General features: G+C 36.8%; 1 protein-coding gene across 4 annotated transcripts in view; it reads right to left on the bottom strand.

Moving 5' to 3' along the window:
- Positions 1–23,527, bottom strand: part of PRKD3 (protein kinase D3) — a 78,814-nt gene that overhangs the window by 9,389 nt on the left and 45,898 nt on the right. For all 4 annotated transcript variants that reach the window (XM_033176013.1, XM_033176010.1, XM_033176012.1 and 1 more), the window contains 9 exons: positions 20,594–20,777; positions 18,721–18,844; positions 16,690–16,767; positions 15,318–15,594; positions 13,004–13,056; positions 10,166–10,238; positions 7,978–8,084; positions 740–901; positions 102–200 (listed from right to left, as the gene is read on the bottom strand). In XM_033176013.1, the coding sequence (XP_033031904.1) occupies positions 102–200; positions 740–901; positions 7,978–8,084; positions 10,166–10,238; positions 13,004–13,056; positions 15,318–15,594; positions 16,690–16,767; positions 18,721–18,844; positions 20,594–20,777 (1,157 nt within the window). The remainder of the gene's footprint in view (positions 1–101; positions 201–739; positions 902–7,977; positions 8,085–10,165; positions 10,239–13,003; positions 13,057–15,317; positions 15,595–16,689; positions 16,768–18,720; positions 18,845–20,593; positions 20,778–23,527) is intronic.

The raw sequence follows: 23,527 nt of genomic DNA, 5'->3' as shown, positions 1-23,527 counted from the left end.
ATGCATTTTTAACCAACAGTACTTAGTACACTGCCTTTTATTATGTGGGTACTTTGAAAATGTTGCCAGAATCATTTAAAAGGTTCTGGAGAATATCTCACCTGAGGAAATGGCTCTGCTGATGCAAGCAGCACATTTTCTGGCTTTAAATCACAGTGCACAATATTCTTAAAATGCAGATTCCTCAAAGCAACAAGTATCTGTTATGAAAAAAGATTTTCTTTTCAATGTCTGGAAAATCACAAGTAAACCTCAATGTGACTCCCTGAATGATTTAATTTGAAAACTCCACCATAGTTCATCAAGACTTAGCTAAAAGGGTGTTATTCTGCTCCTCAAGGTTAACAATTCCCACAATCACCCAACATGTAAAAGCACTGCTATTTAATTATTTTAGTGTTTAGCTGGGTGCAGTGGCTCATGCCTGTAATCCTACCACTTTGGCAGTCCTAGGCAGGTGGATCACTTGAGGTCATGAGTTCGAGACCAGCCTGGCCAACATGGTAAAACCCCATCTCTACTAAAAATACAAAAATTAGCCAGGCGTGGTGGCATGCATCTGCAATCCTAGATACCTGGGAGGCTGAGGCACGAGAATCACTTGAATCCAGGAGGCAGAGGTTACAGTGAGACAGACTGCACCACTGTACTCCAGCCCAGGCGACAGAGTAAGACTCTTGTCCCAAAAAAAAAAATTAGTTTTTAATCGCTAGTTAAAAAGAAAAAGGAGTTAAAATACCTGTGTGACCATGAATTTAGTAATTCGTTCTGGAAGCCGACTTTTCTCACTGGATAGAATCATTTCCAACATATCTCCATGCAGCTTTTCCATTACTACAAAGACTCGTTCTGGGGTTTCAAACATACATTCCAGATTTACAATCCCAGGATGGTGCAAATTCTGAAGAGAGGTTGCAAGATGTTTATATGACCAACTTAAGCAGAGAAACAGTTTTACTAAGTAAATATCTAGATGTGCTATGATTGTCTGAAATAAATGGCACAGAAAGAAAAAAGCCTAGAGAAGTAAACAAAGCAAACAAAATAAAAATTACAATCAATGAAAAGGATCTTAGGTTTGGTTCTCCAAGTTGTGTACTGGAGAGTAGCCACACTGAAGGGATAGAATCTTCTCCTGACTTGATTATATAAATCACTCTTGTCCATTACTACTACTTTTCCTTCCTTCTCACTTGAAAAATCTGACACTGCTCTAATTTCATGCTTTCCCTGAATAGGCACCAACTGCCCGTAAATTTTTAGTCAGTTACACAGAAACCTTTGGCCTTTGGGGGCTGTATTTGTGACGGTATTTGCTTAAGAGTTTTATTTCTAAGGTAGTTATTTAAGTCTTGATTCTCATAATATTATAATGATAATTCCCTCTTTTAGGCTCAACATCTCTACCCACATTATCACGTTTCTTGATCATAACTAGGTTACAAGGGTTGGAGATACATAAAGATGAATGCCATACTGTTTATGCTTATAAAAAAGCAATTTATCTTGTGTTCTACTGCAGAAAATCCTTCATCAAAAATTCAGGAAGTCAGCCTTGCTCAAACACCTTCAATAGCTCTTTATTTCTGGACATAAATCTAAATTCCTTTGTCTACATTTTGAGATCTTCAATAACCTGGTTTCAGTCTTCCAATTTAATCTTAAATATGTTCTACTGAATGAACCAAGTGCTTAAACAATTTTTATTCCTTATTAATAAAAATAGAGGCTGAGTGTGGTGGCTCACACCTGTAATTCCAGCACTTGGGGAAGCCGAGGCAGGTGGATCGTTTGAGGTCAGGTGTTTGAGACCAGTCTGACAAACATGGTGAAACCCATCTCTACTGAAAATACAAAACTTAACCAGGTGTGGTGGCAGGCACCTGTAATCCCAGCTACTTGGGAGGCTGAGGCAGGAGAATCACTTGAACCTGGGAGGTGGAGGCTGCAGTTAGCCGAGATCACGCCATAGCACTCCAGCCTGGGAGACGGAGTGAGACTTTGTCTCAAAAAAAAAAAAAAAAAGGACGGACGCGGTGGCTCACGCCTGTAATCCCAACACTTTGGGAGGCCAAGGCAGGCAGATCACCTGAGGTCAGGAGTTCAAGACCAGGCTGACCAACATGGAGAAACCTAGTCTCTGATAAAAATGCAAAATTAGCCCAGTGTGGTATCGCATGCCTGTAATCTCAGCTACTCAGGAGGCTGAGGCAGGAGAATCGCTTGCACCTGGGAGGTGGAGGTTGCAGTGAGCCGAGATCGCGCCATTGCACTCCAGCCTGGGCAACAAGAGCGAAACTCCATCTCAAAGACAAACAAACCAAAAAAAAGCAAAAAAATAACCAGATGGTCCCCAACTTACAATGGTTCAACTTAATTTTTCAGCTTTACAGTGGTACAAAAGTGGTATGCATTCATTCTGTATAAACCGTATTCTGAATACCAAAAAAAAATTCCGTTTTGAGTATTCACAAATTATGTAAGATATTCAACACATTAGTGTAAAACAGGCTTTGTGTTAGATGATTTTGCCCAACTGTGGGCTAATGTAAGTGATTGTGCTTAAGGTAGGCTATGTGGGGCTAAGCTGTGTTCAGTAGGTATTTTTATCTACTTATTTTCAAACTTAAGATGGGTTTATGGAAATATGACCCCGTCGCAAAATGAGGAGCATCTGTACATTTTTCTTTCGCTTTTTTCCTTAATATGGCTAGCTGATTATGCTAGGGGGACTAACATGTTTTTGGTCTATGTAAGGCTGAGTTCCATGTCTAAGATGTTTTTTGAAGCCTTAATTTTAGCCCACATTTTTTCTCTTTTGGACTACCGCAGTAGTTTCCACTGTATAGTATATATGCAGCAGTACTTATTCCACTGTATTGTAATAATGTGTATATTTTACTCCATTGTTTAACGACCTCCCTGAGGCACAGATTGTTTTAGTTATTTTAGCTCAATATCTGCATCATGGTAGGTGTTTTCAAAAATGTTTAGAAAGTGAAAGAATAACAAATGCAAAATAGGTTTGCTAATCATTATAAACCAATTTTATGAGATCCTTTTCCAAGTAGCAAAATACAAAATGACAACATTTTATAGTAGATAAATGAAACTTAAATACCCCATAGTGGTGGGGTGTGACAATGGCAGTAAGCAGTGTAAGATTCAGAATATTATAACTTTTATCAACAGAGGTAGAAATGTGACTGTTTTGCTATTCCGTAGTTGTCTGGCTCTATGTTTTTCCCCCCGCCCTCCTTTAAAAACACGTGGACACACAAAAATAGAAGTATGCTATAACATTATTCTCTCCCTTAACAACTTCCTCTATTGGTTTAAATTTTGTTTCCTCTGGAGTATGTTTTAGTGAGTTATACTTTCACTGAGAATTACCCATTTTCTCCAAGTTTCCAAATTTATCTGATAGAGATGAGCAAAGTATCATTAAAATTCCTTTCACCCCGCCGTATTTGTGGTTATCTCCCTAAGATCATATTGTATTTTCTTCTTTGCTTAGGCTGGCCATTTTATTTTTACATACCCTCCTCCCTTCCCCCACACAGCGAACCAGCTTTTGGCTTATTTCTTTTCTGTATTTATTTATTTTCATTTTTGATCTGTTAATCTTTTCTGCTTTCTTTAGGTTTATTTTAGTGTTCATTCTTCAACTCCTTGAGTTGGATTCTTAATTATTTTCATTCCTGCTTAACATTTGAGGTTATAAAGCTTTTTCTGAAAGACAGTACAAAGGTGCTAATATATATATATATGGTATTTCCATGGTTTTCTAAATATTCTGAAATTTTGATTGCGCTCTTTGATTCAAAAATTAATAAAGTTTTCATGAAGAAGCTTATTTTCTGATTTTGTAATTTATTTCTGCTTTAATGCATTAAGATCAAAGGATACTGTTTATACGACTGCTTTTTTGAATTAATGAGGCATTCTTTGTTTTTAGGGTACAGAGTTCAGTATAATCTGCTTAGATCTACCTTACTCTGTTTAGACCTTGTACGTTCTTAATTATTTCTGTCTACTCCATTTCTCATGGACTACTGATGTGTTTGTTTCTCCTTGTTTTTAGTTTTTCTTTATAAATGTTTATGGTGTTATTTGGTGTAGTATGATTTTCACTCTTCCACTGTTAAAGTGGTCTTCTTTCATTTCATTTAATGTGTTTTCCCTTGAGTTAAATCTTATGAGATCATGACCCTCAAATGGGTTTTTATTTGGAGAAGGGACCTTTGGAGGACATCAGGGCTGTAGATTTCAGAAAGAATCAGCAAAAACAGTTCTGTGTTCTCTCTTCCTGAAGAGGCATGCACCTCTGCTTCAGAACTTCACTGTCGTTGGAAATACACATTATTTTATAGTTCTGAATTCTCATCTGTTTTTGTTAAAGTATGCTCACTTCTGTTAATCATTTTTCTTACAGCTTTGGGGTTACTTCCAAGATGAGAACGGGAAAATGCTGAATTTACACCACAATGTTCAAACCAGAAATTTCCCTCTAGGTTTTTGATAACGTTTTCCAATTACATAGGTACCTACGAGAACACCACACCTTTTCTCCCACTACTCTACTACCCTCTTCAGGCAATATAGCAAAAGAAACATTTTACATTACCATATAATCTAGGAAACAAAAGGAACCTCCCTTCCCCAATATTTTTTCTGCTTTGCAACATCCTCCCTAGATGTGGCCAGGCTGACAGTTTATGTAGGCATGGCTCTCTTTCTGTATATTAACTGTATATAGACATATATAATGTACACATTACTTTAAAAAGTTAAAGGGAGTCATTCCAAACTTTCTTTTTAATCTAACAATGTGTTGTAATTTCCCACATAAAACATTTATTCATTAAATATTAAATAAGACTTTGCCATGTACCCAGTACTATGTAGGTATTCTGGATTCATTATTAAATAGAAATTAACAAAGATCCCTCTTCTCATGGAGCTTATAAACTGTAGCAAGGTTAGACAGACAATGGGAAATAAAATAGTAAATTACCTAGTATGAAGGTGATAAATGCCATGGAGAAAAGAAAAAGAGTTAAGGTAAGGGAGTAAGGTGGGAGGGTGGGTTTAATGCTGAATAGAATGTGGAGGCCTCATTGAGGAAATGGTATTTGGGCAAAATCCTGAAGGAGATAAGGGAGTATGTCAAGCAGATATTTGAGGGAGAAAGCATTCCAGGTAGAGGAAACAGCTAATGCAAACCTCTTGAGACAGAAGCATGTCTGGCATGTTTGAGAAATAGCAAGAAAGTCAACATGGCTATTTTTGGGCGGGGGGGGGGAAGACTCAATTTGTTGTGTATATTGTCTGCAGTGGAATCTTTTTCAAGTGATTTTGATTCAGTTTCATAAAGAATAATCGCAGGTATCTAAAAGTGGGATGTGCTCATTTCTATTAAACAGAATTACAAAGCCTGTCACCAAGAGCTCAAAAGAGGTTGGATGCTCCTGGATAAACTGTAAGGTCACTTCTAAATCAATGATCCTGTGATTTTTCCTCCTTGCCACTGGAAAGGCCAAAGTTGTAGTCTTAATAATAATATGCTCAATCTTCACCCCATCTTTTCTCTAAATATGTGGGCATGGGAAAGAAAAGCTATGGATGCCTCTAGGGATGCAGGTAAAGGTATCAGCACCAGGATGAACTACAGGAGTTCAGACAGCCTTTCAGGTTTGTGTGATGAAGAACTACAGATAAGAATGACATGGGGCAAAAATGGAAAAGGAAAGATGATACAGTTGGATGGGGAAGAGGAGAGCCAAAACGTAGTGTGAGTGCATGTAACAATGTAGTAGGTTATTTCCAACCCATGTGAAAAAGATTAGCTGTGATGCTCACATAACTAAATCTTTTGAAACTAATTTCAGTAAATGAGGTATGATTTTTTAAAGTTTCCTTTTAAGAAGTGTATTTCCTACATGAATTCAGATTGTACTAATAGAATATTCTAGAATATCAATATTCTATATGAATATTCATATACAGTTAGCTAAAGTTCACCTTTATACTACACACACACACACACACCACACACACACACACAGTGGGTCGGTCCAATGATGTAAAGTCGAAAGTACAGGTGGTTTGCAGACAGACTTAGATTCAAACTCTGAACCTGCCTTCCTGCTGGGTGATGCTGAGAAAAAGTACTTAAGTATAAATGCTGACACAAGGAAAGCCAAATATAAAAGTATAAATATCTTACATAAACAATCTGAAGAGAATCTACAACAAAGATAATCTTGTATTAAAGTTAGTATGAAAATAGCATAGAGACATCCTCCTATCTATTCCCAGTTTGGGCAATATTGATGAAAATAACCAAAATGATACAAATAATGAAGTTTTTCACACTGTGCATTACCTGGTTATTCCTAAATTTAGTTATTATGATCCATCGCTGGTAACAGAGGAAAAAAACTTCAGTGCTTATTCAGAGCTGTTTGTGATCAAGAAGAAATCATTCCGTAGGAATATATCCTTAACTTTTATTGTTTTGCATACTAGTTGGACAATGAGGGTTCCAAAATTAGATACGTAAAAAATACCTGACAACATATTCATACTCTTCATATTCAACAGAGTATGAATGCTATTAATATTCTATTTAAAGGTAGCTTTATAGGAGGAGACAGCCTTGATGTGACCACAGGTACCTACTTGACCACCAGCTTTTTGATTATCATGCCTCTGGAAAAGTGAGGCAAATGTTACTACTAGCAACAAGTAACATAATAAATGTAAAATGAATCATTTAAGTTTCTTACCTTCTTCAAGGAAACAAGTTCAGAAGGAGGTTGTGTCTTCTTGAATTTCACCCAAAGCAAATGGGGCTCTGACAGCATTAACCATGTTTGTTTTTTTTTTTGAGACAGAGTTTCCCTCTTGTCGCCCAGGCTGGAGTGCAGTGGCGGGATCTCAGCTCACTGCAACCTTCGCCTCCCAGGTACAAGTGATTCTCCTGTCTCAGCCTCCCAAGTAGCTCGGATTACAGGCATGTGCCACCACACCTGGCTTTTTTTTTTTTTTGAGATGCAGTTTTGCTGTTGTTGCCCAGGCTGGAGTGCAATGGCACAATCTCAGCTTACTGCAACCTCTGCCTCCCAGGTTCAAGTGATTCTCCTGCCTCAGCCTCCTGAATAGCTGGGATTATGGGTATGCACCACTGCGCCCGGCCTAAGTTTTTGTATTTAGTAGAGATGGGGGTCTCCCCATGTTAGGCTGGTCTCGAACTCCTGACCTCAGGTGATCCACCAGCCCTGGCTTCCCAAAGTGCTGGGATTACAGGTGTGCGCCACCTCACCTGGCCAGCATGAACTATTATATGACCATGATTTCTTTAATAATATGCAAAAGCTATATAACTAAGACATTTGTGTATTATAAATTATTTATATGATATTCAGAAAATGATCCAAGGATCAAGCTAAATTTTATTCTTCTAGATGACCCTCCAAGGGGTAAAAATGCTAGATGAAAAACACAGGAATTTATGGAATTGAAATCATTGCCAATATATTTTTAAAATATGCCCCAATCGACTAAGCCATTACAAAAGTAAATAGAGTTTTAAATTAATGAAATAAATGCTGTTAAAAGGTACATAATTTTAAAGCAATCTTTATTTGCACAGTAATTGCTATGACAATCAAGCATGTCACCCGTGAAAACTGAATGGGTATAACAGTAACCTCCTAACAACAAGTGGCAAAGTATCCTAAGTATTTTGAGCTCCTGGAATGAATGAAGAATGAAATTTTACTTTTTTAAAAAAGATTTTGCTCACAAAAATGTGTTCTAATACTACCATAAAGCAAGATATTGGCAGTCCCTATAATGCCTATATTACCATAATCTAATTTTGCCTTCTTAAAAAAACAAGAGAAGCAGTTAAATCAGATTCTTACCAGCCTCTTTAATAAACCACTTTTAAAATTTTATTTTATTTTTTACCTGTAAAATAGCCACTTCATTACGGAGTTGACTTTCTTGTTTTGTGGGGAATCTCATCTTATCAATTACTTTAATAGCCACATCCCTCCCAGTCTTTCTATGTTTTCCTATTAAGAAAAAAAGAATAGGAAAGAATGAAGCAAACTGACAGCTTTATTAGGGAGTTGTCCACAGACTGAAATTTATATGTATTTACTCTTGAATTTTCTTTTTGGCTCATTTTTGTTCTTTCTCCACACTCCTTCACTCACCTTTAATTTAGGAAAAAATTGTTTTCCCCTCCATACATAACATTTGCCCCTAATAAAGTCAGCTGCATTATCTAAACAGGAAAAAATTTGAATGAACTTGTTGCTGAAAAGTAATCTACCTTGTTAAATAAATGATAGTTCATTACCCTGACCTAGTCCTTCAGAGACTCTGTCAAGATGGAAATACTGTATGAATGAATCAATTTTATTCTAGATTCAGTGAAGTCAGCACAGAGTGATTTAACCATGTACCCACAAACTCTGGGTGTCTCTGTATTCTAGAATCTAGATATAAAAAATTTGTATTTGTCTCTATGTTCTAGAATCTAGATATTTAAAAAAGATAGAAGACTATTATAATAAACAGTCATTCCCTCATTTATTAATTCAAATTAACTAGTTATACCTATTATATATGAGGTATGCCTTTAGATGCTACAGATTAAGCAGTGAAAATGACAGGTATATTTTTGGTGTTTGTTCTTCGAATATGTATGTGACTTGCTCTTCTCTACATAGCTATTTATTTTAGATTAACTCATTTGTCTCAATGGCACAATCGTAAGTCTACTTGAAAAGACTGAACAAATGTGTGCAATTTTGGTAAGAAGCCAAAGGTACCTCAGACAGTTCTTTGTTCCTTTGATGACGGGAAGTCCTCCAGAGATGTAACTACTCTTAGAACTGACAAATCTGAAGTTGCAAACCATAGATACTGTATATGCATGCAGAGTCAACACATTTTCTGGGCAACTGTTTTATGTCACAACACTAGGTGCTAGGAATACAAAGAAAATCCAGACATCTCACAGCCAACCCTCCAATAAAGTTCAGTGGGAAGACAATAATATAAACCCAAAGGGTAATAGATATTGTGATAGAAGTATGTATGTTAGGTAGCACGAGTACTAAAGGGGAACAATGTTTTTATTTGATGGAGAGATAGGTATGGGGACAAGAAATTTCCACAGAGGAAACCCTTTAGTTGAGCCCTGAAGTATGAAAAAATGTTCACTAGACAGACAAAGGGGTGGAGAAGGAGCAGAGAGGCAAAGGGTATGGAGGCATGTAAATAGGACTGAAAGATAGAAAGCAAAGAGGAAGTTGCAATTAGAACTGAGGCTAGAGAAGCAGGGAGATTCACAGCAGCCTTGAAATCCTCTGCTAAGGAAACTGGCTATGAACCTGTAGATGACTGTGAACCACTTAAGGGTTCCATGTGAGGTAATATTAATATCAGATGTGAATTTTCTGAAAGATTCACTCCAAGAGTTATATGAAAAGGTAAGAATGGAGGCAGAACAGCCAACTAAGAAACTACTGTACCAAGTCTTAACAAGGGGTAACAAGGGTTTAACATTTCTTCTGTATCTTAGTATCTTTACATATATTAAGTTTAATTAATATTTAAGCCGTATGAGCTACACAGGTCAGGTTTTATTAGCTCCATTAAACAGCTGCTGAAGATGCTAATGCACAGTGAGGTTAAATGACTTCATCAATATCCTAAATCGCAGAGTTGGATTTCAGGTTCAGGTTTTCAGACTTGATAGAACAATCATGCCAACAGTAGACAAATGGTGCCATTTGTGTTGAAATACTAGTAGGAAATATACTTCAATGAATAAGCCCACTCAGCCCAACATAAACTTCAAATCATCTCCCCGCTGCCTCTGACAAACATCTCTATGTGTGAGCTACAAGAAGAGATAAAAAAATACTGTAAAATTTTCTGATTCTGTTACTTTTTAAAGTTTGCAATGAAATTAAGGAATGAATACTCAAATTACAGTGAGAAGGATTTAGCTGAAAGATACAAGTCAGTCTTTGAAAAAAAGGCCACTGGACAAAACTATGAGATGACAAAACAGCTGGCAGATGTTTCACATTTTCCAGTTTTTAATGTGCACAATATGCAAATGGCTGTAGTTGCTTACCTCCATAAACGATGCCAAACTGGCCTGAACCAAGCACCTCATCTGCAAAGATCTGGTAAACAGTACTGATATCCTGGTAGGATAAAGTAAGCAGTTAGTATTATTTATTTCTATAATACAATGTCAACATCTCTTTCTTCATTCAAATACTTAAATACATTTTTGTTTATGTTAGAAGCAACTAATTTCCATAAAGTGCAAACTATTTTATGAAAACATAGGCTTTCTATTTTCTATAAGAGGTTAAGCCCAAATTTTATGTGCAAGTATAATGTATTGTATAAGACTTTCAGGAAAAAAATGCTTTGAATTTTAAAAATCTTGTATTTAGGCCTGGTGTGGTGGCTCACGCCTATAATCCCAGCACTGTGGGAGGCTGAGGCAGGCGGATCACCTGAGGTTGTGAGTTCGAGACCAGCCTGACCAACAAGGAGAAACCCCGTCTCTACTAAAAATTCAAGATTAGCCAGGTGAGGTGGCGCATGCCTGTAATCCTAGCTACTTGGGAGGCTGAGGCAGGAGAATCGCGGGAACCCAGGAGGCGGAAGTTGAGGTGAGCCAAGATTGTGACATTGCACTCCAGCCTGGGCAACAGGAGCGAGACTCCATCTCAAGAAGAAAAAAAATCTTGTATTTATTAAGTAGTGATCTCTATAAGTAAATTTACCTAAAAAAATTAGAAATGAAATTTTACCTATTTTACCTTTAAAGAGATTTGCTCTCTTTGGTTTTTGAAAGAAAAACTCAAAAGTTCATATTACTGGGATTAGCCTGACTTTGAGACTGAATAAAAGAATACGTGTGAGAGAAAGTCTAACTCAAATCCATTCCTCTATCTTTCCTCACTGCTCTTTGCCGTTCCCTTTTTTTTTTTCTTTTTTATAGTATCTGTTGCTGTGAGAACTAACAGAACTAATATACTAATTTGGGATGTTTAGTGTCAAAATTGCATTACAGGTGTGACTGATGAAAAGAAAGTGGAAATTCACTTAGCAGACCCACACTTATAAAGACAAAGCCTCAACCCTGCAACAAAAGCCAGTGAATATGCATGTATATGTGTTAAGTTGTAATTAAAATGTTAAGGTTTGTAAGAACCATTTTTATAAGCCTCCCAACTTTAATCAACTTTTTGTTTAACCAAATTTTGGTTCTAATCAGATTAGGAGGCATCCAGTGTATATATAATAACTGCTAGGAAAGTGTGTGTGTATATATGTGTATATACAATTGTTAAAAGCCAGTTCTGAATCCTTTTCCCCCATGACATGGATGGATATATCCTCAGTTCCCATGGGATTATTCAAAATTTGAGCTCTCGTGTTTTTTGATATTCCTCCGTCTCTCCCCAAGAATATGGTGTCTATTCTACCTCCCAACAGGACAAGAGACTCAGATTATTTCTCTGAAATTCTCTATCTCCAATAACATTACTAGAGTCCAGTCTTCACTGCAATCTTAGAAATCTTAAACAACATTTATATGTTAAAGAACTGTAACAGCTAAGTGCCCCAAGTAGAAAAGAGAGATTTTAAACAACATTTATATGTTAAAGAACTGTAACAGCTAAGTGCCCCAAGTAGAAAAGAGAGATTTTAATCTGAGAAATTATCTATAACAAACAACTGACTTCCTTTTCTAGACTGTTTTCCCTCTAGTCCAGGGGTTAGCAAACTCCGGCTTGTAGGCAAAATTCGGCCTGCTGCTACTTTTTCTATGGACCCTTTTAGAAAGGGTCATTTTTAGATGGGTCTTTTTCTAAAGACCCATCTAAAAATGGTCTTTAAATGACTGGACAAATCAAAATAATATTCTGTGACATGTAAATATTAAATGAAATTCAATTTCAGGGTCCATAAATAAAGTTTTATTGGAACATAGTCATGCTCATTCACTTATATATTGCCTATAGCTGCTTTCTTGCCACAACCGCATAGTTGCATAGTTGTATATGGTCTACAACAGGGGGTCCCCAAGCCCTAGGCCACAGACTGGTAACTGTTTGTGGCCTGTTAGGAACTGGGCTGCACAGCAGAAGGTGAGCAGCAGGCGAGCAAGCATTACTGCCCGAGCTCTGCCTCCTGCCGTATCAGCAGAGGCATTAGATTCTCAGAGGAGCGCAAACCCTACAGTGAACTGTGCCTGCGAGGGATCTCGGTTGTGCATTCCTTATGAGAATCTGATGATCGACGTGGTTCATTCCGAAACCATCTCCCAAACCCAACCTCCATGGAAAAACTCTTCCACAAAACCAGTCCCTGGTGCCAAAAAGATTAGGGACTGCTGGTCTACAAAGCCTAAGTTATTTACTAAAAAGTTTATGGAAAAAGTTGCTGACCTGTTGTAAAACCCTAAGCATACCTATATACACCAGCCAAACTTAATTTATTCATCATTCCTTAAGAGTCCATTTCCTGCTTCCCTGTTTGTTCATCCTGGTGCTCCCTGTACTTGCATGAAAGGTTGTTCCCCAACCCTCATCCCTTCAGCACGTCTGTCAGTAATCCATTCCATCCTTTCCAGTATAGCTCAAATTGCACTTCCTTTAGGAAGCTTCCCCTGCTGACCCCACAAGAAGTAATGTTTGCCTTCTCTCTGAACCGGTCTTATCATTTTGTAATATTCTAATGTAACTTTTTCTAGTGAAAAAGTTAGCTTTATTTTTAATTTAAAAAATCTGCCTTAGTTTCCTCTATAAAGCAGAACTCCTTAGGGAAGTTATCAACCGTAAAGTCTAGCCTAGTACTTTGGGTGATGAACCAATTTCTCTAATAAAGATTTTCACCTTTTATTTTCCTTAATCACCCAGTTTACACGTTAGCTATAACGATTACTTACCACATTCTCCTGAATCTGACAATTAGATACAGAGATACTTGTAGACAAATCTTCTGTAAAATATAAAAAAGATAGTTGAGAAAAGGACAAAATTTAGTATATGAAAATAATATTAATCTTTACTGACATGTGAATGCTCATGGTATATCAAACTTTAAAAAGTTTAACACACAGTTAATACAATTATGTACATTAAAAAAACCTACACATACAACCCATCAACAGGAAACTAGATGATACATCCATACAAAAGAATACTATCTCAACATTTAATCGATGATGTAGGGCTATAAATACTGAATCAGAAAGTCAGAAAGCTAGTCATGATTATTACTGAGTTAAAAAGGGAAGTTGCACTGTAATCCTAGTGCATTAGGAGGCTGAGGCAGGAGAATCACTTGAGCCCAGGAGTTTGAGACCACCTGGGCTACATGATACCCTATCTCTACAAAAAATTTTAAAATTAGCCAGGCACAGTGGTGTGCACCTGTAGTCCTAGCTACTCAGGAAGCTGAGACAGGAGGATCCTTTGAGCCCTGGAGTTTGAGGTTGCACTGCACTCTCACCTGGGCGACATAGCAAGACCCTGTCTCTTGGTGGGGACGAGGGGAAGCGGAGTCCAGGGAATTGCAGGGTAGCAGTGCTTAAATTAAAAACAAAAGTCTATGATTACTTCTGGTGAGTAGAAGAGGTGGGGTTGGGGAACAAAGAGTTTTTATACACTTATAAATTGCTTGCATTTTTATAATTTTATAATGTTGCGTTTTTTTGGTACTTTAATACATTTATTACCTGAAATAAATCACTTCTTTTAAAAAGTGTGTAAGTGCCTGTATTATTTTCTGAGGAAACAGTCCTGGTTTTAATTAGAATGACATAGAGTTCTGTCTAAAAACCTCCAAAACTTAAGAACCACTGTGAAACATCCATCTACCTACATCCATTCCAACCCAAAATCAGTACTGAACACCAAACATGTACACAGTCATGATCCTCATCACACCTGTCTCAACTAAATAATGGTTATCCCTCCATCACTCCCATTCAGCTCTACCTACTGTATTCCTACCTGAGGTTCAAATCAGGTTCTTCTGTGAAGTCTTGCTTACTCTTCCTGTCTGTATCTGAGTTTTTTAAGTAATGTATTCCTCCTCACTTTTGCACTGTACTGCTTTATGCTACCATCTAATACCTTTATATATCCCATCTCTCCCTAAAGAGCTTTTATGATTTCTGTATTTATTTTGTATTTTAGTTCAGGGCCTAGCACAACAGTTGTACAAAATAATACAGCTAAACTAAAATAAACTACATTTGGAAAGTTGTTGATACGTATTTCAATTTGAGTATATTTCTCAAATGAATGAGTTATGTGTCCCCGTAAGCAACACAATGTTAATGAGGGAGAAGTGGCATTATAGTGACCTTTTGATTGTTAACTGTTTACTTTTGAACCTTTATCCAATTTAGGTTTAATTATATAAATTTTGTTGGTGCAAGACATGTTTCAATGATTTTTAAATATTTCTGTATGCTTTCTGACTTCACAGATTTCATGAGTGTGATGTGAACCGTAATACTTTATTGCCTGTTTATATCCCACTATATAAAGCAAAATATTAATACCAGTAGTAGGCATAATCTAATGAGACTTTACGGATGCCAAGCACTGTTCTGTATCTTACAGGTTCTCTTTCATTTAATACTGAAAACCCTATGAAGTACTTACTACTACAGTCAGGTAAAGTACTTGCCTGATCATGTAACAAGATGGTATAGCCAGGATTTTCATGTAGGAAAAGTGACTCTGCCTAGCGCTGGGCATTGTATGTACATATATATACTATAACCAATACAATTTTATAAAAGAATTAACCGGTCGGGTGTGGTGGCTCACGCCTGTAATCCCAGCACTTTGGGAGGCCGAGGCGGGTGGATCACGAGGTCAGGAGATCGAGACCATCCTGGCTAACATGGTGAAACCCCATCTCTACTGAAAATACAAAAAATTAGCCGGGCGTGGTGGCGGGCGCCTGTAGTCCCAGCTACTTGGGAGGCTGAGGCAGGAGAATGGCATGAACCCGGGAGGCAGAGCTTGCAGTGAGCTGAGATCGCGCCACTGCACTGCAGCCTGGGCAACAGAGTGAGAGTCTGTCTCAAAAAAAAAAAAAAAAAAAAAGAATTAACTAATGGTATTGGTTACTAAAGACAAAGCTTAGGATGAACATTAAAAGGAACAAAGGAACACAACCATACCCACAAAGTGCTTAAGAACTAAAGAGGAGAAAAAGCCATCAAGAGGTTTATTGCTTACTGTGATCTTTCCCTTGCCCTGGAGAAGTGCAAACACTTGCTTGAGGAGTAACAGGCATGAGGGCTTGGCGAATTGCTTTTTCCCAGCTTTGTGCTACATCAAGTCCAACTCCAGTGGCAGCAAGAATAGGATTATGAGAGCTGTCCCCATTGTTCTCACCAACGAAGTATACCATAGTATCAGTAATGATTTCAAAACAGTGTGGATTGCTGCCTTGTGAAATGTTTGTGAAATCTCGTGGTGAAGCTATGCGGAGAATTTCTGAAAGTGGAATTTCCTGAAGTAAAAAATTAAGCATTGAAAAATAAGAATACATCTTTGTTTTTACTTTTAAATACACTAAAGAACCAGAGATAGGCATTTCAATGAATGCCATTCAGACAGACACAAGTATGCAACATGTAACACACAGTCGAGTCTTATGACATGGCCTGTCTTGAATGAGCTGCAATGTCCAGCAATGCCAGAGGCAGAGCATGGACTATGATAACTAAGCCAGTAGCAGATCATTAGGATGCAAGGAAGAAGAAGATTTAGGAGAGTAATCTGCCACTATTTCCAACACTTCTAACTTCCAACCGTCATTAACTCAGCTTCACAACTACTTATCTAGTGGCTGTAGTCTACAAGATATAGAAGTAAGTAAGAAGTAAGTAAGAAGCAGAAAGTGAGTAAGCAGCAGAAATAATGGCAGAAAAAGCAGAATCTTGGTCAGTTGTTTAAGCCACTCCATTCTGGTTCTGTCCACCAGGGTAAACTGTAGCAATTATTATGTTTTTAGTCTACTTCCTAAGGCAAAAAAACTTAATAAAAAACAAACAAACAAAAAAACACCTGCTCAAAGCAAGCCATTAGTTCTCATTCTCTCTTACTGACCTAACTGCTTGGTTATAATCTTGCTTGCTGTCAGTTCATGATGTGGCAAAACGTGGAGTAAGCCAAGCAAGGAAGACTGTAAAAAGGAGATTAAGAGCCAAAACAAGCAATTGGGAATTGGAACCCAAGGTAAGGGTGGAAGGTGGGAGAAATACTAAATACCTCACTGACCTCTTCTGGACAGGCAATGATGATGGGACTTTCTAAGCAGTCTAATCTAAATCATAGTATCCAGAAGGAAAGCAGCAGCAACCTGACAGGCAAGCCAGAAATAAATAAATACACAACAACAACAAACAGTCTGGTAGGAGAGCTGCTGTGGGGGAGTGAAATTTGGTATGGGAAATAGGTGCTTCAACAAGGAACCTAACAGTGACTTCTATAAATCATACTAGCTAGAGTCATTATATATATTCAAATATAACAGTTAATGAATATTATCTGAAAAAAACACACTATTTTAACGCTTATATTTTTTAAAATGTAAAATCCTTACCTTATAATACTTTGAACCAGATTCATTCTGAAATAATGTTAGACATTTGCTGTCAAGTCTCCAATAATGCCTCTTTCTCTATAAAATAAAGATTGGAAAACTGTGAGGTTCAAAAATGATTCCTCCAAAGTGCTTGTACCTAACTTTTCCCTTCATTTACATTCATAAATTTGTATTTTTGAATAAGATTCATGAGGTTCAAAATTCTCAAGATATAAAAAGGATGTATGGTGAAAAGCAGCACTCCCACCATCACTCATCCCCACTCCTCACCCTTACTCCAGGCAAAGCATGTTACCAGGTTTCTGCAAATCCTTTTAGAGAATTTTATATATGCACACATGAATACATATATATTACACACATACACACACATAAAAATATGTAATATACCTATAGGCTATATTTCTAGAAGCTGATTTGCTGGGTCAACAGACATGTGCACATGTAATTTTGCCTGATAGTGTTATATTATTTTACACAAGATTTGACCCAATTTATAGTCTCTTCAGCAACATATGAGAGTCCCTAGTTACTCACACCCTCACTAATGCAGTATGTTAACTTTTTGATCTTTGCTATACTGAAAAATAAAAACTGATATTTCAGTGAAAGGTTAAAGTGATATTTCTTTTATTATAAATGAAATCAAGTTCTTTTGTGTAAGAGTCATTTGTATTTCCTGTGAAACTCTCTGTTCATATTCTTTGTTCATTTTCCTATTGTGTTGTGGTCTTTTTCTTATCAATTTGTGGCATTCTTCACATCTTGTGGAATTAACCCTTGTTTAGAATGAGCTGAAAATACTTTTTCTAGTTTCTCATTTGTCTTTACTTTTGGATTTTGCCACATACAATTTTTTAATGAGATTGAATTTATTGATCTTTTATTCTTTGAGTTTGTAAAATAATTCTCCTCAAGTTTCTTCTGTTAAATTTCTTTACATTCAAATCTCTGATACATTTAGATTTATTATGTATAAAGTATGAGATATATATATATATATATATAACTTTATCTTTTTCAAAATGATACATGGTTGTCCCAACACCATTTACTGAATTAACTATCTTCCCCCGTTAATTTGATGTAATAGCACCTTTGATATACCATTAAATTCGCAAATGTAGGCACACCACTTCAAGTTACATTCGCAAGGATATGAACTATAAATAAAACACACACTGCAGTCTATACTGTTGTCATCATACAAAACTTTACACCAGCTAAATGTATTGGGTACATTTTATTCTTAAAAGGTTTATTAGAAAGCTTGTTTCAATAATCTACTCAGCAAACTTTAAAAATAAAATACTAGCTACTAACATTTATTGGGTGCTTCCTGTATGCCAGACACTGTTCCAAGATCTTCTCATATATTAACTGATTTGGATTTATTAGGTGGCTACCATTATTATGCCAGTTTTACACAAGGAAATGAAAGCATAAAGAAACTAAGTAACTTTCCCAAGTTCATACAGTTTTATAGTAAGTTACAGAGACTTAGGCAGTCTAGCTCCAAAGTCTATGTTCTTAGCTATTATACTACGCTGATTCTTCAAATCTGTTGTCTACTAGAATGTCATCATTCCTTGTCTTTGCTGGATCTAAAAAACAACTTGCATATTTACACCAAGTTAAAGTCTACATAAAACCAAATATGCTTCCTTCCTATCTTTGGTAATTAGTTGACTTTTTAGATGAAGTCTCAGTTCCTTCTATCTCTATTTGTGACTCCATTGTGTTTCGAGTTAATTGTTTTTTATTGTGGAACAATCTCAGATCCTTTTTGAATACTGACTGCTTGTCAGTTTTTTTTTTGAATATTGACTGTTTGTAAAGACAATACATTAAATATTCTGCCTGTTAAAAATTCCTTACAAATTTATAATTCCAGTGCATCTTTTACAAATTGCGGCAGTGTATATAATGTCTTAATATATATCTCATCATCATTTTGATTTAAAAAATGCACAAAATGAAACTCATAACAAAGTCTTACTAACATATTAAACGTTTTTGATTACTGACCAGGTTATCCCTGCTGGTGTAATGGACCATCCACCCTTCCTTCACCATTGTGCTGCTCTTCCTCTTTGTGTGCTTGATGGACTGTACAACCCTCATTAGCGGAATATTATTGCTTGTTGATGGACTAAAAAATATTTAAAATTTATAAGTTTGTGTAGATTTTTAAAAAGTCATAAATACTGTAGGAACATGAAGCTTTCTGAAAGATAATTAAGCTAAAAATTTTCAAAATATCTTAGTAAAATAAACAATGGCTTAAGAAAAATTAATCCTGTTATGATGATACATAATTGATTCTATTTTAAATTAATATTTTAAATCCTATTTACTTGTCATGAATGTTTTCTGGAGGATCACAAATAAAATAAAATAAAATAAAACAACAATGAGCAGAGCAGAAAGCACCCTCTCAAACTGAAATATTTGGAGCCCAGGAGAGGATCTCATTTGGGCTTGCAGTTGAAGAGTTTTCTTGCTGTAGGCAGCATGATAGACTAACAAATGCATAACAAGGTAAAATGCAAATATATAACTCGAATTCACATGGCTCAAATGTCAAATCCATTTAATCATGTTGTTAGCAAAATGTACCTCTACTAGAAGTTATTTAAAGGAAAATGATTTACAGATACTAATTAAGAAAATGTAATGAGTCAAATCAGGCAGCACTGAAACATGGCTCAATAACTAAAATTTGGGATGTATGTATAAAATACACTGTTTTGAAATGTGGGCCTCAAACAGTTAAATACTTTCTTTTTTAAACTATGAAGTATTCATGATTAAGAAACTAGCTGGTTCACCGGGCGCCGTGGCTCACACCTGTAATCTCACCACTTTGGGAAACCAAGGCGGGCAGATCACAAGGGCAAGAGATCGAGACCATCCTGGCCAACATGGTGAAATCCCATCTCTACTAAAAATACAAAAAATAGCCGGGCGTGGTGATGCGCGCCTGTAGTCCCAGCTACTTGGAAGGCTGAGGCAGGAGAATCGCTTGAACCCTGGAGGCAGAGGTTGCTGTGAGCGGAGATCACGCCACTGCACTCCAGCCTGGTGACAGGGCGAGACTCCGTCTCAAAAAAAAAAAAACCCCAATTAGCTAGGTTCTGGAATAGTCTCCAAAATGGGTAAACAACATTTTTGTTAATAATGCTAATGATACTAATAACTGTTCTTTAATGATAAGCCAAACTGAATAAATGACAACTCAGCCATCTGAGATTGTAATAAATGACTCATTTTAAGTAACTCTTCGTTTCCAATGAAAAACAAAACCTGCCAAAATGGGGACATTTTGCTACAAGGTAGTATATCCTTTAGGCTACAAAAACTGAATTTCTATGAGCATAGTGGCATATTTAGAATGGTTTTACAGTCTTAATAGTATTTTTACAAAATGCTAATAGTCAGATTAACTGTGGCAATATGAAAACTGCCCTCAACTTCATCACCATTATCCTTGTGCAACATTTTCATGAGTATATTCTTTACTGCCGTTTCTACTACCACTTAAAGCTGCCTGTGTGAAAAACAGGTTGCTTTAACTGGAAGTTCAATACTGATACCTTGCAGTGACTGTTCTACAACTAGGTTTTATATCTAGAACATACATAAATAAAGCATTTTTCTTTAAAACAAAACAAAAAAACAAACAAAAACAAGGATTCTCATACCTCCCCATCTTGAGTGGATGGCAAGGGTGATATAATTTATTTCGGAAATACTACATTGCATGTAAAAGAATTAGCCACAATTTATTTAGATTTTAAGTTACTTTTAAGGTCCCACTTAAAGAGACATGGCTTTTTCTTAATGAGATCCTGAACTGACCTTGCATCTGGAAGTAGCTTGTAATATGTATATATGTTACCTGATTGTTTTAACGGCTTCTTCATCTCTTTCCACATCGAGATCAGATGGATCCAAGAAGAACATCTTATCTTCTGGGGGAGATGACTCTTCTGTGTCATCCAAGCCCCGACTACTATCACTATTTATGTCATTACTGTCAATATCCATTGGTATATCTGTATCTGTTCCCAGACTGGAAGGTTCTGGTAAAATTTTAAATGAATTTCAGATTTTTGTATTAATAGAGGAAGTCTATTAAATGTGAAAAAAGTCTTAAGAGTCTTAAAATGTAAGAAAATATCTTTATGAGTTAAGTAAAGTATTTCTCTTTTTTTTTTTTTTGAGATAGAGTTTCACTCTTGTCACCCAGGCTGGAGTGCAATGGTGTGATCTTGGCTCACTGCAACCTCCACCTTCCAGGTTCAAGCTATTCTCCAGCCTCAGCCTCCCGAGTATAGCTGGGATTACAGGTGCCCACCACCATGCCCAGCTAATTTTTGTATCTTTAGTAGAGATGGGGTTTCGCCATGTTGGCCAGGCTGGTCTCGAACTCCTGACCTCAGGGGATCCACCCACTTCGGCCTCCCAAAGTGCTAGGATTACAGGCATGAGCCACTGCGCCTAGCCCAAGATAAGGTATTTCTTAAAGAAGATACAAAATACACAAACCATAAGGCACAAAGTTAATTAATTCAATTACGTTAGAATTTTAAATTTCCATATGACAAAAGATACTATAAACGAAGATAAGCCACCACCATTATGGTCAACTAATTTTTGACAAGAGTGTCAAGAAAATTCAATGGGCAAGAAATAGTCTTTTAAGTAAATGGTGCTAGGATAACTGTATATCTACATGCAAAAGAATGAAGATGTAAATCATATATAAAAATTAACTCAAAGTGGACCACATAAAATGTAAGAGCTGAAACTATAAAACTCATAGGAGAAAGCATGAGAGTAGATCTTTGTGACCTTGGTTAGGCAAAGCTTTCATAAGTGACAACATAAATAAAATAAATTGGATTTCATGGAAATACAAAACTTTTGTGCTACAAACAATACCTTACAAAGTGAAAGGAAAGCCCACAGAATGGGAGAAAATATATGCAAATCATATACCAGATAAGGGACTAGTATCCAGGGTATTTAAAAATTCTTACAACTCAATGAAAAATAAACAGATAAATAAATGGGCAAAGGATCTGAATAGGTGTGTTTTTCAAACGATACATAAAAATGGCAAATGAGGCCGGGCGCGGTGGCTCAAGCCTGTAATCCCAGCACTTTGGGAGGCCGAGACGGGCGGATCACGAGGTCAGGAGATCGAGACCATCCTGGCTAACACGGTGAAACCCCATCTCTACTAAAAAAAAACACAAAAAATTAGCCGGGCGAGGTGGCAGGCGCCTGTAGTCCCAGCTACTCGGGAGGCTGAGGCAGGAGAATGGCGTAAACCCGGGAGGCGGAGCTTGCAGTGAGCTGAGATCCGGCCACTGCACTCCAGCCTGGGCGACAGAGCGAGACTCCGTCTCAAAAAAAAAAAAAAAAAAAAAAAAAAAAAAAGGCAAATGAACACATGAAGATGCTCAATATTATTAGCCACCATGGAAGTGTAAATGAAAACTACAATGAGATACCACTTCGCACTACCTAGGATGGTTGTAATCAAAAAGATAAACAATAAGTGGTGGTAGGGATGTAGAGAAATCAGAATCCTCATACACTGCTAATGTAAAATGGTACATTTCTTTGGTTACTAGTGAGTTTGGGCATCTCACTAGTAATCAAATGCACATTAAGATAAACGGTATTTCGTATCCACTTGTTAAAAGGTAGAAAAGCACGAAAACACAAATACATGAAGTATAAATTTTTTAAAGTCTTTAGTTATAGACAAACTATACTAATTCAGATTAACTGAAAGAGAAAACCAATCATGCTCTGTCAAGGTGTTATCAGTGCTATGGTCTGAATGTTTGTTCCCCTTAAAAATCTTAACTCCCAAGGCAAGGGTATTAGTTGGTGGTGGGTCTTTGGAAGGTGGAGTCTTTGGGATGGGTGCCCTTATAAAATATGCCCACAGGAGCTCCTTCTCTCATTCCACCATGTGAGAATGCAACTACAAGGTGCCATCAACCAGGAAATGGGACCCCCTTCACCAGACACAGAATCTGTCAGTGCCCTGGACTTCCTAGTCTCCAGAACTATGAAAAATAAACTTCTGTTGTTTATATGCTACACAGTCTTGTGGTATTTTGTTATAGTAGCACAAACAGACTAAGACAACCAACAACCATAGAAAACATGCCACAAGAGAAAATGTTAATTAAAGTCTGCCAAAGAGAATTTTCATTCCTTTTATGCTTTTCCTTTTACAGAACTACTTACGTGAAATTTTTACCAGTCATGTAAATTGTTAAAGGAAAATTATGCTGAAAGGTTAGAGTCCTTACTGCTTCCTTCCAAAAAAAGGTACCTGCCTTGCTTAGTATTATCTTGAAAACAAAAAAAAAGGCCCCAAAGGGAAAATGGATAATGATTATTTGACAGAGAAAGGGACAGTGAGGCAGTATAGTGTGTTCTAATCACTAGGGACTAAGGAATCAGACCATGTGGGTCTGGTTAACTTCCAGCTCTGCCACCTATTGCCTGTATTTCTGGGGCAAGTTACTTCATGTATTTGTGCCTCAGTTTACTCATCTCTTAGTACCTACCTCAAAGGGTTGTTCTTAGGTTGAAATGTCAATATATTTAAAGAGTTTATAACAGTGCCTGGTATAGCAAGCAGTTAGTACATATTAGAACTATGAAAGAATAGAGACAAGAGCAGGGTTTTAAAACAAGTTCTTTTATGTCTAAAAATGAAAGAGGATATGTAGTACCACTGGCTATATTAGACTACAAAGTAACAGGTGGCCAGAGGAAAGACGGGAAGGCATGATTACTAATA

This window comes from Trachypithecus francoisi, unplaced genomic scaffold, assembly GCF_009764315.1.
Source record: "Trachypithecus francoisi isolate TF-2019V2 unplaced genomic scaffold, Tfra_2.0 Lachesis_group17, whole genome shotgun sequence".
Classification (NCBI taxonomy): Eukaryota; Metazoa; Chordata; class Mammalia; order Primates; family Cercopithecidae; genus Trachypithecus; species Trachypithecus francoisi.
The sequence above is the reverse complement of the archived record's forward strand: the minus strand, read 5'-3'. Positions and strand labels throughout refer to the sequence as shown.